Genomic DNA, 14,648 nt, shown 5'->3' on the forward strand with positions numbered 1-14,648 from the left:
CGGGCACAGCAAAACAGCCAGGTACAGCTAAACAGCCTTATCGTCGGCTGTTTCTGAAGCCCTCTCTCAGGTAAAGTTGTAACATTGTTGTACTTTGACAGAAAAGGGAAACAGCCGGTGACTACAACAGTTGGAGACTGAGTGACGTGAAAGGTCAAAAGTCACGTCTCTACAGAGTAGTGTTAGGTCAGGAGGGGTGGGAGATGGGGGAGGGAGGGGCTGAAAGGGGGTGGGGGTGGGGCGTCGAAGATAATTAGTTATAGGTGTAAGCCTGGATTTGGGACGTAACCAATTTAGGACTAAAGTTACTGACTCGAGATTTTGTTTTTTTCCGCTAGCCTACTTTAACATAGCTTGTATTTGGTACACATTCAGTTATAAGAAGATTAAATTGTGAAACAATATTTCTGAATTCAGGTAAGTTTTTTTTTATCTAGAAAACACACACACACACACAGACACACACACAAACACACACACACACACACAAACACACACGCAAACACACACACACACACACACACACACATATATATATATATATATATATATATATATATATATATATATATATATATATATATATATATATATATATATATATATATATATATATATATATATATGCCTATATGTATGATAGGAGTTCACCCGATTTTGAAATGTTACCTTTCTATCAGGGTAATGGCTGTTGTGTTGCTAGTGCTTCTCACCTGTGTCACCCTGTTACCTGTCCTGTTACAGGCTGCAGGTATCACACCTGTGAGCCACGAGTCAGGTAATTCATGTTTGCCTGTTAAAAAGTTAGGCAGGTATTTTTTTTTACCTCAAGCTTTCACGCAAAATATGGAATTCGTTATGTATATCTAGATGATACACCTTGATTACAAAAATAAGGATTTTAACGTCATTAACACACATACACACACACACACACACTCTCTCTATCTCACACGCACTCTCATATGCACGCACACACATAATCATACATACCCATACACGAAACAAGAACTGAAATGAATTTAATGCATTTTAAAGTAGGCTTATTCTATTAAAACCTCATAACATAAAACGCAAAAAAAGACAGAAATCGTTTTGGTTTTAATTGTCTTTGTTCTTTCTGATAGTAATATTTTCCTCTAACCAACTGTTACTACGTTTTACTACGTTTGTAGTATAACGGGTGTAATGGTCTCATTAATCTGATTGTTGCATGTTTGTAAGACAACTCTATTTACCTGTTACCCCCCTCCCACAGAACCAGCCTTCTGGCACGATATAGCCCAGCGGGAGATGGAGGACTCCTTGAGACCCCGACCCCAGGGTGTGGCGAAGAATATCATCTTTTTCCTGGGGGACGGGATGGGGCCCACGTCTGTGACTGCTGCCCGCATCCTGCAGGGGCAGCTGAAGGGGAGGAGGGGGGAGGAGGAGAAGCTGAGCTTCGACAAGTTCCCCTACACGGGCCTGTCGCGGGTGAGTACGCTGTCTGATTGCCACCTGGGGGTTGGGGTCGGTGGGTCGGAGACAGATTTAGTCTGGAGTGTGTGGAGGGGGGAGGGGGGCAGGTGATGGAAGAACAAGCAGAGTTCCCATATACGGGGCTGTGATGACGAGCAGTGTGGTTAATAATTGGGGTGGTAAGCTGGTAGATGGGGGGGGGGGGGGGGGGGGGGTGGGTCCTACTTATCCTTTCAGTATCTCTATCTATCAACGACAGCTACTCCATACCTATCTGTCAGTATCTCTATCTATCAACGACTACTATTGCATACCTATCTGTCAATATATCTATCTATCAACAACAAATATTCCATACCTATCTGTCAATATATCTATCTATCAACAACAAATATTCCATACCTATCTGTCAATATATCTATCTATCAACAACAAATATTCCATACCTATCTGTCAATATATCTATCTATCAACAACAAATATTCCATACCTATCTGTCAATATATCTATCTATCAACAACAAATATTCCATACTTATCTGTCAGTATCTCTATCAACGACAAAAAATGGACCTTTATTTGAGTGGCTGCCGGTCACGTGACCAGGTTATTTACTATCAGTTTCCCTGCACTGCCGATTAAGACTTACAGTGAATGAATCTGTTCTGTGTTGCTTTTTTTTTTGGGTACACAAACGACTCAGTATTGAATCATTAGTCTCCAATTTAAAACCCATAGCAAAATCGTGTAAAGGTCCATTCTACACCCATAGCTGAATCCACCTCCTCCCACCACAGACCTACATCATCGACAAACAATTCTACACCTATAGCTGAATCCACCTCCTCCCACCTCCTCCCACCACAGACCTACAGCGTCGACCACCAAATCACAGACTCAGCTGCTTCCGGCACCGCCTACCTGACAGGTGTAAAGACCAACTCTGGTCTGCTGGGTCTCAGTGCCGCGGCCGTCAGGAAACAGTGCAACTCTACAGCTGGGGCCAGCGTCGACTCCATCTTGAGATGGTCTCTACAAGAAGGTTAGACAACTCTCATATAATTACCCGGGTTAATTTTTAATTTTTAAATATTACCTTTAACTGCTCATCGTTGTTGATTTGCAACAACCAAAATGTTCCTCGTTAGAGCCTATAGTAGTTAAATTTATATTAATGAACTATCTCCCTAGTTCTCATAACGTTATAGTATTTTCAAAGACCACAATTTTTAAAGTTTATACAACCACATCGCCCGTCCATGCAATAGAATACTCAAACAACACGAAACAATTACATGATAAAAAAAATAAAAGGAAAACATGTAAACAATACCCCCCCCCCCCCCTTGCGCATTCGTTAATTTTAAATAACGGGAGCGAGATTTTTAAAAAAAATCTGCTCAAGATTTTCTAATTCGGACTTTGGCCGGTCCACCATGGCCAGTCCGCGGATTGGCCGGCCAAAGGCCGAAATCAAGTAAAGATTCGGGCTTTTACCGTAACATATAAATTGTTCTATGCCACACATTACTCCATATAAATACCATAAGCAGCACACTCTTGCTTCGATACAGTGTGAACAATTAGAGTGTACTCTTTGGAGCATAGAAAACTCGTAAGGTACAAAACACAAAACTGCTAGGTTGTTTTTTTTCTGTGCATCTAATGTATGTTCAAATCAGTGTAGCTATGACGCATGCGCCTTATGTCTTGCTCTGGTTGTGTCCATTCTATTAACATAATTATGTTATGTTGTGTGGCCTCACCTACACAGGTAAGTCCGCTGGAATCGTGACGACAGCACGTGTGACCCACGCCTCACCTGGTGCCAGCTATGCTCACTCAGCTGATCGAGACTGGGAATCAGACAGGTAATTAGGAATCAGACAGGTAATTAGGAATCAGACAGGTAATTAGGAATCAGACAGGTAATTAGGAATCAGACATGTAATTAGGAATCAGACAGGTAATTAGGAATCAGACAGGTAATTAGGAATCAGACAGGTAATTAGGAATCAGACAGGTAATTAGGAATCAGACAGATAAATAGGAATCAGACAGGTAATTAGGAATCAGACAGGTAATTAGGAATCAGACAGGTAATTAGGAATCAGACAGGTAATTAGGAATCAGACAGGTAATTAGGAATCAGACAGGTAATTAGGAATCAGACAGGTTATTAGGAATCAGACAGGTAAATAGGAATCAGACAGGTAATTAGAAATCAGACAGGTAATTAGGAATCAGACAGGTAATTAGGAATCAGACAGGTAATTAGTAATCAGAAAGGTAATTAGGAATCAGACAGGTAATTAGGAATCAGACAGGTAATTAGCCTTAATTTGCTTTCATCTAGTCATATTGTGTTTATTTCACGGGGAGTTCTATCGGGCAACTAGTCCTAATTAATTTTGTCTAGTCGTTTTGTGCGTTTAATTGACTGGGAGTCTAGCAGGTATTTTTGGTGAGGGGTGGTCGATTGGTAGAGCGTGTGACTGCTAGCCCAAAGGTCACGAGTCCGGGTCACTGTTCGGATTTGTTAGACGTCCCTGAGTCCACACTAATGAGTACCTGATTTAAGTTGGGGCAAGTAAAGACGGCTAGGAAAATGCTGACCACAGTATCCCTTCATATGCCAAGAAACATATTAACTCTACTTCATCTGCCCAATAGATCAATAAGTCTAAAAAGGAACTTTAAAAACAAATTCAAGCTGTTATTTATTTGTAATTAGATATTGTATAGTCAAATGTTTATCTAATAAACTGGGGTTCTAACTGGTAATTAGTCTTAATTATATTTGTCATTTTTGTCTAGTCGTAATGTGTGTTTAATTGACTATGCGTGCGTCTAAGATGCAATTAGTTATAACAACTATTTTTTGTGTTCGTGATGTGTGTTTAACTGTAAACATGAGCTTACACATTTGACCACACACTATGTTACCAATCCCCACCGCATCCAATACTTATCTATTGTTACCACTACAACACCACACATGACCCCCCCCCATCTCTTGTCACTATACATGCAATATAGGTTACATGTTATTTCAATCAATTTATTTTATCAAGAGCACAAACTACCCCTCAACACATATATAGTGAGTACTTTATGAACGATGCTCAAAGTGGTAAAACTTCAATAAATCTAAGCCCAGCAACATAGATGTTGTTAAAGGCATTGTTCATAAATAATGTAAATCAATTACCAGTATCTTTATCACCCTTAAGATTGGTGTCACCCTGACCGTGGTGTCAGCCCTGAAAATGGTGTCACCAGCAACGGTCCTGTTAGTGTTTAAATGTCACTTGAAATCACCCTTGTAATTTTGAAATCACCCTTGTAATTTTGAAATCACCCTTGTAATTTTGAAATCACCCTTGTAATTTTGAAATCACCCTTGTAATTCTGTATTTATTGTTTGTTATTGTTTGGGCAGACATATACCGGCAGACCAGAAAAACTGTGAAGACATTGCCCTTCAGCTTATATCAAGAAACAGCGACATACACGTCAGTTCAGTACTACCATAAGTCCATAGACATTTCTAAAAACAATACTCTATTAAATATAACTCATTTTCATGAGCTTTTATTTAAATACCATAAAATGTATATTGATGCTAATAAATCTGGTAATTTAATTAATTAAGAAAGTAAAAAATAACTAATTAATAAATGATTAATAATCACCACTCCATGAACTAACCCCCACCCCCTCAGGTTGTCTTAGGGGGAGGTCGGGCCGCGTTTTACCCCGAAGACTTTGAAGACCCCGACCCGAACCCGTCTTTCAACACGTCAAAAGACAGCAGAACCGATGGACGGAACTTAATACAGGTTACTAAACACTTTTTACTGACGGAAAACCTTTTTGCTGTTGAATTTCCTGGTGTTCATATGTGATGTAGAAAAATAATTGTCTTGAAAATTATACGATCTATATTAGAAGCGTATTTTATACCATGTATATTATTGGATTATTCCAACCACTTACAACACACTCTTCCTTATCCTACCCCACCACCCACATACACACTTCTTAATTTCCCCCAACCATCTAACACACACTTCCCTATCCCCATTTTACCCTTTCCACCCGCTTCACCCGCACACACAATTACTTATTTTACCCCCACCACCACACACAATTTCCTATTTTACCCCCACCACCCCCACACACAATTTTCTATTTTACCTCCCCCACACCCACACCAACCGCCTATGTATGTCTGCAGGAGTGGAAGAGCTACATGACGTCACAAGGTCTGAAACACAAATTTGTCTTTAACAAGACAGGTTTTAATGACGTCACAGCAGCTAACACAGATTTTCTTTTAGGTAAGTGGCCGTCCATCAATAGCTTCACGGCTGATACAGATTTTCTTTTAGGTAAGTGGCCGTCTATCTATAGCTTCACGGCTGATACAGATTTTCTTTTAGGTAAGTGGCCGTCTATCTATAGCTTCACGGCTGATACAGATTTTCTTTTAGGTAAGTGGCCGTCTATCTATAGCTTCACGGCTGATACAGATTTTCTTTTAGGTAAGTGGCCGTCTATCTATAGCTTCACGGCTGATACAGATTTTCTTTTAGGTAAGTGGCCGTCTATCTATAGCTTCACAGCTGATACAGATTTTCTTTTAGGTAAGTGGCCGTCTATCTATAGCTTCACAGCTGATACAGATTTTCTTTTAGGTAAGTGGCCGTCTATCTATAGCTTCACAGCTGATACAGATTTTCTTTTAGGTAAGTGGCCGTCTATCTATAGCTTCACAGCTGATACAGATTTTCTTTTAGGTAAGTGGCCGTCTATCTATAGCTTCACAGCTGATACAGATTTTCTTTTAGGTAAGTGGCCGTCCATCAATAGCTTCACGGCTGATACATATTTTCTTTAAGTGGCCGTCAATCTATAGCTTCACAGCTGATACAGATTTTCTTTTAGGTAAGTGGCCGTCTATCTATAGCTTCACAGCTGATACAGATTATCTTTTAGGTAAGTGGCCGTCTATCTATAGCTTCACAGCTGATACAGATTTTCTTTTAGGTAAGTGGCCGTCCATCAATAGCTTCACGGCTGATACATATTTTCTTTAAGTGGCCGTCAATCTATAGCTTCACAGCTGATACAGATTTTCTTTTAGGTAAGTGGCCGTCCATCAATAGCTTCACGGCTGATACAGATTTTCTTTTAGGTAAGTGGCCGTCCATCAATAGTTTCACAGCTGATACAGATTTTCTTTAAGTGGCCGTCCATCAATAGCTTCACAGCTGATACAGATTTTCTTTTAGGTAAGTGGCCGTCCATCAATAGCTTCACGGCTGATACAGATATTCTTTTAGGTAAGTGGCCGTCCATCAATAGTTTCACAGCTGATACAGATTTTCTTTAAGTGGCCGTCCATCAATAGCTTCACAGCTGATACAGATTTTCTTTTAGGTAAGTGGCCGTCCATCAATAGTTTCACTGCTGATACAGATTTTCTTTAAGTGGCCGTCCATCAATAGCTTCACAGCTGATACAGATTTTTTTTTAGGTAAGTGGCCGTCCATCAATAGCTTCACGGCTGATACAGATTTTCTTTAAGTGGCCGTCCATCAATAGTTTCACAGCTGATACAGATTTTCTTTAAGTGGCCGTCCATCAATAGCTTCACGACTGATACAGATTTTCTTTAAGTGGCCGTCCATCAATAGTTTCACAGCTGATACAGATTTTCTTTAAGTGGCCGTCCATCAATAGCTTCACAGCTGATACAGATTTTCTTTAAGGTAAGTGGCCGTCCATCAATAGCTTCACGGCTGATACAGATTTTCTTTTAGGTAAGTGGCCGTCCATCAATAGTTTCACAGCTGATACAGATTTTCTTTTAGGTAAGTGGCCGTCCATCAATAGCTTCAAGGCTGATACAGATTTTCTTTTAGGTAAGTGGCCGTCCATCAATAGTTTCACAGCTGATACAGATTTTCTTTAAGTGGCCGTCCATCAATAGCTTCACAGCTGATACAGATTTTCTTTTAGGTAAGTGGCCGTCCATCAATAGTTTCACAGCTGATACAGATTTTCTTTAAGTGGCCGTCCATCAATAGCTTCACAGCTGATACAGATTTTCTTTTAGGTAAGTGGCCGTCCATCAATAGCTTCACGGCTGATACAGATTTTCTTTAAGTGGCCGTCCATCAATAGTTTCACAGCTGATACAGATTTTCTTTAAGTGGCCGTCCATCAATAGCTTCACAGCTGATACAGATTTTCTTTTAGGTAAGTGGCCGTCCATCAATAGTTTCACAGCTGATACAGATTTTCTTTAAGTGGCCGTCCATCAATAGTTTCACAGCTGATACAGATTTTCTTTAAGTGGCCGTCCATCAATAGCTTCACGGCTGATACAGATTTTCTTTAAGTGGCCGTCCATCAATAGTTTCACAGCTGATACAGATTTTCTTTAAGTGGCCGTCCATCAATAGCTTCACAGCTGATACAGATTTTCTTTAAGTGGCCTTTCATCAATAGCTTCACGGCTGATACAGATTTTCTTTAAGTGGCCGTCCATCAATAGCTTCACAGCTGATACTGATTTTCTTTAAGGTAAGTGGCCGTCCATCAATAGCTTCACGGCTGATACAGATTTTCTTTAAGTGGCCGTCCATCAATAGTTTCACGGCTGATACAGATTTTCTTTAAGTGGCCGTCCATCAATAGCTTCACGGCTGATACAGATTTTCTTTAAGTGGCCGTCCATCAATAGTTTCACAGCTGATACAGATTTTCTTTTAGGTAAGTGGCCGTCCATCAATAGCTTTACGGCTGATACAGATTTTCTTTAAGTGGCCGTCCATCAATAGCTTCACGGCTGATACAGATTTTCTTTAAGTGGCCGTCCATCAATAGTTTCACAGCTGATACAGATTTTCTTTAAGTGGCCGTCCATCAATAGCTTCACGGCTGATACAGATTTTCTTTAAGTGGCCGTCCATCAATAGTTTCACAGCTGATACAGATTTTCTTTAAGTGGCCGTCCATCAATAGCTTCACGGCTGATACAGATTTTCTTTAAGTGGCCGTCCATCAATAGCTTTACGGCTGATACAGATTTTCTTTAAGTGGCCGTCCATCAATAGTTTCACAGCTGATACAGATTTTCTTTTAGGTAAGTGGCCGTCCATCAATAGTTTCACAGCTGATACAGATTTTCTTTAAGTGGCCGTCCATCAATAGCTTCACGGCTGATACAGATTTTCTTTTAGGTAAGTGGCCGTCCATCAATAGCTTCACAGCTGATACAGATTTTCTTTTAGGTAAGTGGCCGTCCATCAATAGTTTCACAGCTGATACAGATTTTCTTTAAGTGGCCGTCCATCAATAGCTTCACGGCTGATACAGATTTTCTTTAAGTGGCCGTCCATCAATAGTTTCACGGCTGATACAGATTTTCTTTAAGTGGCCGTCCATCAATAGCTTCACGGCTGATACAGATTTTCTTTAAGTGGCCGTCCATCAATAGCTTCACGGCTGATACAGATTTTCTTTAAGTGGCCGTCCATCAATAGTTTCACAGCTGATACAGATTTTCTTTAAGTGGCCGTCCATCAATAGCTTCACGGCTGATACAGATTTTCTTTTAGGTAAGTGGCCGTCCATCAATAGCTTCACAGCTGATACAGATTTTCTTTTAGGTAAGTGGCCGTCCATCAATAGTTTCACAGCTGATACAGATTTTCTTTAAGTGGCCGTCCATCAATAGCTTCACGGCTGATACAGATTTTCTTTAAGTGGCCGTCCATCAATAGTTTCACGGCTGATACAGATTTTCTTTAAGTGGCCGTCCATCAATAGCTTCACGGCTGATGCAGATTTTCTTTAAGTGGCCGTCCATCAATATCTTCACGGCTGATACAGATTTTCTTTTAGGTAAGTGGCCGTCCATCAATAGTTTCACAGCTGATACAGATTTTCTTTAAGTGGCCGTCCATCAATAGCTTCACGGCTGATACAGATTTTCTTTAAGTGGCCGTCCATCAATAGCTTCACGGCTGATACAGATTTTCTTTAAGTGGCCGTCCATCAATAGTTTCACAGCTGATACAGATTTTCTTTTAGGTAAGTGGCCGTCCATCAATAGCTTCACGGCTGATACAGATTTTCTTTAAGTGGCCGTCCATCAATAGCTTCACAGCTGATACAGATTTTCTTTAAGTGGCCGTCCATCAATAGCTTCATAGCTGACACAGATGTTCTGTTAGGTAAGTGGCCGTCCATCAATAGCTTCACGGCTGATACAGATTTTCTTTAAGTGGCCGTCCATCAATAGTTTCACGGCTGATACAGATTTTCTTTAAGTGGCCGTCCATCAATAGCTTCACGGCTGATACAGATTTTCTTTAAGTGGCCGTCCATCAATATCTTCACGGCTGATACAGATTTTCTTTTAGGTAAGTGGCCGTCCATCAATAGCTTCACGGATGATACAGATTTTCTTTAAGTGGCCGTCCATCAATAGCTTCACGGCTGATACAGATTTTCTTTAAGTGGCCGTCCATCAATAGTTTCACAGCTGATACAGATTTTCTTTAAGTGGCCGTACATCAATAGCTTCACGGCTGATACAGATTTTCTTTAAGTGGCCGTCCATCAATAGCTTCACGGCTGATACAGATTTTCTTTAAGTGGCCGTCCATCAATAGCTTCACGGCTGATACAGATTTTCTTTAAGTGGCCGTCCATCAATAGTTTCACGGCTGATACAGATTTTCTTTAAGTGGCCGTCCATCAATAGCTTCACGGCTGATGCAGATTTTCTTTAAGTGGCCGTCCATCAATATCTTCACGGCTGATACAGATTTTCTTTTAGGTAAGTGGCCGTCCATCAATAGTTTCACAGCTGATACAGATTTTCTTTAAGTGGCCGTCCATCAATAGCTTCACGGCTGATACAGATTTTCTTTAAGTGGCCGTCCATCAATAGTTTCACGGCTGATACAGATTTTCTTTAAGTGGCCGTCCATCAATAGCTTCACGGCTGATACAGATTTGCTTTAAGTGGCCGTCCATCAATATCTTCACGGCTGATACAGATTTTCTTTTAGGTAAGTGGCCGTCCATCAATAGTTTCACAGCTGATACAGATTTTCTTTAAGTGGCCGTCCATCAATAGCTTCACGGCTGATACAGATTTTCTTTAAGTGGCCGTCCATCAATAGTTTCACAGCTGATACAGATTTTCTTTAAGTGGCCGTCCATCACTAGTTTCACAGCTGATACAGATTTTCTTTTAGGTAAGTGGCCGTCCATCAATAGCTTCACGGCTGATACAGATTTTCTTTAAGTGGCCGTCCATCAATAGCTTCACAGCTGATACAGATTTTCTTTAAGTGGCCGTCCATCAATAGCTTCATAGCTGACACAGATGTTCTGTTAGGTAAGTGGCCGTCCATCAATAGCTTCACGGCTGATACAGATTTTCTAGTACTTACATAGTTGTTCACTAAACTAGCTGTCATAGAGGCTTTAACAGACTTTTCCAGCGTAGTGTACATTCTCATTTAGATGATGCCAGACTAGTTAGCAGAGGCGTAGCGACCCTTCCCGGCGCCCGGGGAGAAACTTTCGATTTTACCCCCCCCCCCCCCCCCCCCCATCAAACTTTTGATTTGCACCCCCCTCAAACTTTTGATTACTTTTTCCAACCCATTTTGGCGCCCCCTAAGGTTGGCGCCCGGGGACATTTGTCCCCCCCTGCCACCCCCTCCCATCGCTGCGCCTCTGCTAGCTAGAGGTAAGCGGAGTGGAACTGAGGTCTGAATAAACACGCTCTAAAGAAGTATTTGGTTAGAATTAAACAGGATCTAGTAGGACGGAGTGGTCTAGCGGTAGAGACCTGGACTGCTAACCCGTAAGTCTCGAGTTCGAATCCAGGTTCAAGTTAGTAGACCGTCCCTGAGTCCACCCAACTCTGATGGGTACCTAACTCACGTTAGGGAAATTAAAGGCGGCTGGGCATAGTGCTGACCACACTATCTCTTCATATGCCGAGGTCACAGAAACAAGTGAAATCTACTTCACTTGCCCCATAGACCGTCAGGTTTGAAAGGGAAACAAAAAAAAAAACATTAGGATCTGATGAATAGACATTCGAAAAAAATGTGTATAGCATTCTGTTTTCCAATCTTGATTTTTTTTTCTAAAAATGTACTTTTACCCCCCCCCCCCCTCCCACTTATTGGATGAGAGACCATTGTCAGACACTGGGTACACTAATTATACCCCCCCCCCCCCATCTTTTCCTGTTTGTTCCAGGCCTGTTTTCTCAAGACCACATGAGCTATGAGTTGAACAGGGACGCAACCAAAGAGCCATCACTCTCAGAGATGACAGAAAAAGCTATTTCAATTCTTCGGAAAAACCCAAAAGGATTTTTCTTATTTGTAGAAGGTACAATGTGCACTGGATTCATACACTTGCAAATAGACTGTTTTACTTACTGCCGTTGTTATTGTTTTAGAAGACCGTACTGCTCATATACCTCAAATTTAGGTAGCCAAATTAATTATGCTAATTACATAACATATATTTAGGTAAAAAGATTGATCTCTCACACTACATGTCATGTATTAAGGTGATTAGATTGTCCTCTGCCAATACATATTTTGTTGTTGGGTAATTTTACATTTGCGGTCAGATTGGCTCGTCCATTGCATATTTGACATTCAAGCAATTACAGATTTTCCTCATGCTGGATGGAGAGACTGACCAGTTCAATTACATTTTTTCATGTAATTGAACGAATCGATACGGCAATTACATATTTTGTGGATAAAATGACCCCGCCCATTACATATCTTACATGCAGGTGGACGTATCGACCATGGCCACCACGCATCTCTGGCCGTCCACGCCCTCCACGAAACGGTCGCCTTCGCCCAGGCCGTCCAGACGGCCACGACGTTGACTGACCAGCTGGACACGCTGACCGTCGTCACGGCTGACCACTCACACGTCATGAGCATCGCGGGGTACGCCACGCGAGGTAACCCGATCCTAGGTGAGTACATCATGATTCGTTGTGTGCTCACAGGTGAGCCGATCCTAGGTGAGTACATCATGATTCGTTGTGTGCTGATAGGTGACCCGATCCTAGGTGAGTACACCAGGATCGGGTCAAACTTTGACTTGATAACTGCCTCTATTTCTCATATACGTCTGACACTTGAACTAATTCTACCTGTAATGTAACAGATTCTATAACTTTTTACCATCTGACAGGTTTAAGTGACAGCGACCAGAAGGTCCCTAGTCTTGCGACCCTGGACAAAAAGCCCTACACGACCCTTTTGTACGGCACTGGACCTGGGTACCGGGAGACCCGGCCCAACATCACGTTAGAAAACACAGGTGTGGTGAGCTCACCTTTTTACCTGGCAGCTCATACCTATGTATATATGTCATATGTCATATGTCAGCCAGTCAGCTGTTCCAATAACTAATGTTCCACATACTTTATTGTACTTCACCAAAAACTAGTTTACTGCCTCAATGTCCAATGTAACATATACTTTATCCTAACTACCAGCTACCATGAGATACATAAGGCAGTCAGCTGTCCTTATGCCCAATCTAACATATACTTTATCCTAACTACCAGCTGACAAGAGATACATAAGTCAGTCAGCTGTTCGTATGTCCAATCTAGCATATACTTTATCCTAACCAGCTGACAAGAGGTACATCAGTCAATCAGCTGTTCCAATGTCCAAAGAGACTCACGGGGGCGAAGACGTTGGAATATTCGCACAAGGTGAAAACAAAATCTCTCTATACTTCTTCTTTTAAAAGTTTTTAATCTGTTATGTTATAGTAGGATTAAAATTATTTATTATACTTTAAGTAGCATACAATTGTTTATATATGGTTCGGAATAAACATATTCCTGCAAAGTTATTGATGGGACCGTGTGGTGTATTAGTAGAGCTAATTGTAGGTACCTCAAAAGGCTTGAATTTAAGTCCTGGATATTAGAAACTTACATTTGAAAGTAAAAAAAGGACACCATGCTCATCAAGCAATATATTGCAAAAAAGATTCACAAAAAGACATGAAATCTACTTTACCTGCACACATGAACCGACTGGATTGGTAATTTAGTTTTGTGTGTTTTGATATTACTGACAACCGCCATGCACACAACTTTTAACGAATGAACTTATCCCACCCCCCCTCCCCAGGTCCCCAGTCGTTCCTGTACACAGGCGTCCACGAGCAGAACTACATCCCTATGGTCATGGCCTACGCCTCATGTGTCGGGCCCTACGCCGAGGGGGGAAAACCCTGCGCGAGACACGCCGCTGTCAAAGACGATACACAGGTTGGTTGATTTTCTTCATTCAGATTTTCTTTCAGGCATCACTTCGGAGGGGGCTGGGGGTGGGGGTGGTGGGGGGGGGGGGGGCGAACAAAATGGAATTTATTTAGAAAATATATACTTTTAACAGTTTCCGCCATCCCCCCCCCCCCCCGTAAATTATTTTAGTCCGCCCACCTCCCGAACATTTCAATAACCCCCCGCCACCCGGAGAAAAAAGTCTGGAAGAAACACTGCCTTCATTAATTTTAGTGTGTTAATAAACCTAAGTTATACAAAAGAACTTGAAAGAGGAGGAATTTATTAACCCTTTGAAAATTTAAGTAATTCTAATATTATCAGTGTATTTCAAGAATTCTTGCATCAAGAATACTGATATCTAACCTAATTAGAATGAAAGCCATTGGAGATGATTAATTAAAGATTTCTGGAGATTTTAGTTAATTATTTTTTACAAACACAAGGTTTAGGGTCACACATTGTTATAAAAGCAAGGAAATTTACATAGCCAATTTTAATAAGCATAAATCTTAAATTTAAAAATTTAGTAATGGATTATTATACTTTTCTTATTCCAGAAGAATTCTAGGAGTTCTGCAGGGTTCATTCAAGCCAATGTAGCAGTTTTGGTATTCTTGTTTACATTATGTTCATTTTCCCAGCATTCAAGCATTATAACAGTTCATTTATAAGTTACATGTTTAATAAATCTAAAAAAAAAAAAAAAAAAAAAAAAAAAAAAAAAAAACTGTTTTAATAATAAAACGTTGTTTTCATGAATTTTTCATTATTCTGAAAAAAAAAATGTCTAATATGATATTGGT

At 40.7% G+C, this 14,648-nt stretch overlaps 1 protein-coding gene across 1 annotated transcript; it reads left to right on the top strand.

The window, feature by feature from the left end:
• The first annotated feature begins 294 nt into the window (after positions 1 to 294).
• On the top strand, positions 295 to 14,521 carry LOC131951997 (alkaline phosphatase). Its single transcript, XM_059314487.1, has 14 exons — positions 295 to 417; positions 681 to 778; positions 1,259 to 1,476; positions 2,328 to 2,502; positions 3,235 to 3,331; positions 4,903 to 4,975; positions 5,186 to 5,302; positions 5,701 to 5,803; positions 11,763 to 11,897; positions 12,316 to 12,507; positions 12,729 to 12,857; positions 13,177 to 13,260; positions 13,688 to 13,827; positions 14,403 to 14,521. Exons 2-14 carry the CDS (start codon positions 685 to 687, stop codon positions 14,514 to 14,516), a joined length of 1,671 nt encoding a protein of 556 aa, XP_059170470.1. The 5' UTR covers positions 295 to 417; positions 681 to 684; the 3' UTR covers positions 14,517 to 14,521.
• Positions 14,522 to 14,648: the final 127 nt, after the last annotated feature.

Source organism: Physella acuta, unplaced genomic scaffold (assembly GCF_028476545.2).
Source record: "Physella acuta isolate Inbredline_101_S28 unplaced genomic scaffold, ASM2847654v3 ptg000068l, whole genome shotgun sequence".
NCBI classification, from domain to species: Eukaryota; Metazoa; Mollusca; class Gastropoda; family Physidae; genus Physella; species Physella acuta.

Excerpts from the sequence above, each read along its gene's own strand:
- LOC131951997 (XM_059314487.1), top strand. The coding sequence starts at position 685 with ATGGCTGTTGTGTTGCTAGTGCTTCTCACCTGTGTCACCCTGTTACCT. Across the intron at positions 2,503-3,234 it reads GAGATGGTCTCTACAAGAAG|GTAAGTCCGCTGGAATCGTG; the intron begins GTTAGACAACTC and ends TCACCTACACAG. Across the intron at positions 5,303-5,700 it reads ATGGACGGAACTTAATACAG|GAGTGGAAGAGCTACATGAC; the intron begins GTTACTAAACAC and ends GTATGTCTGCAG.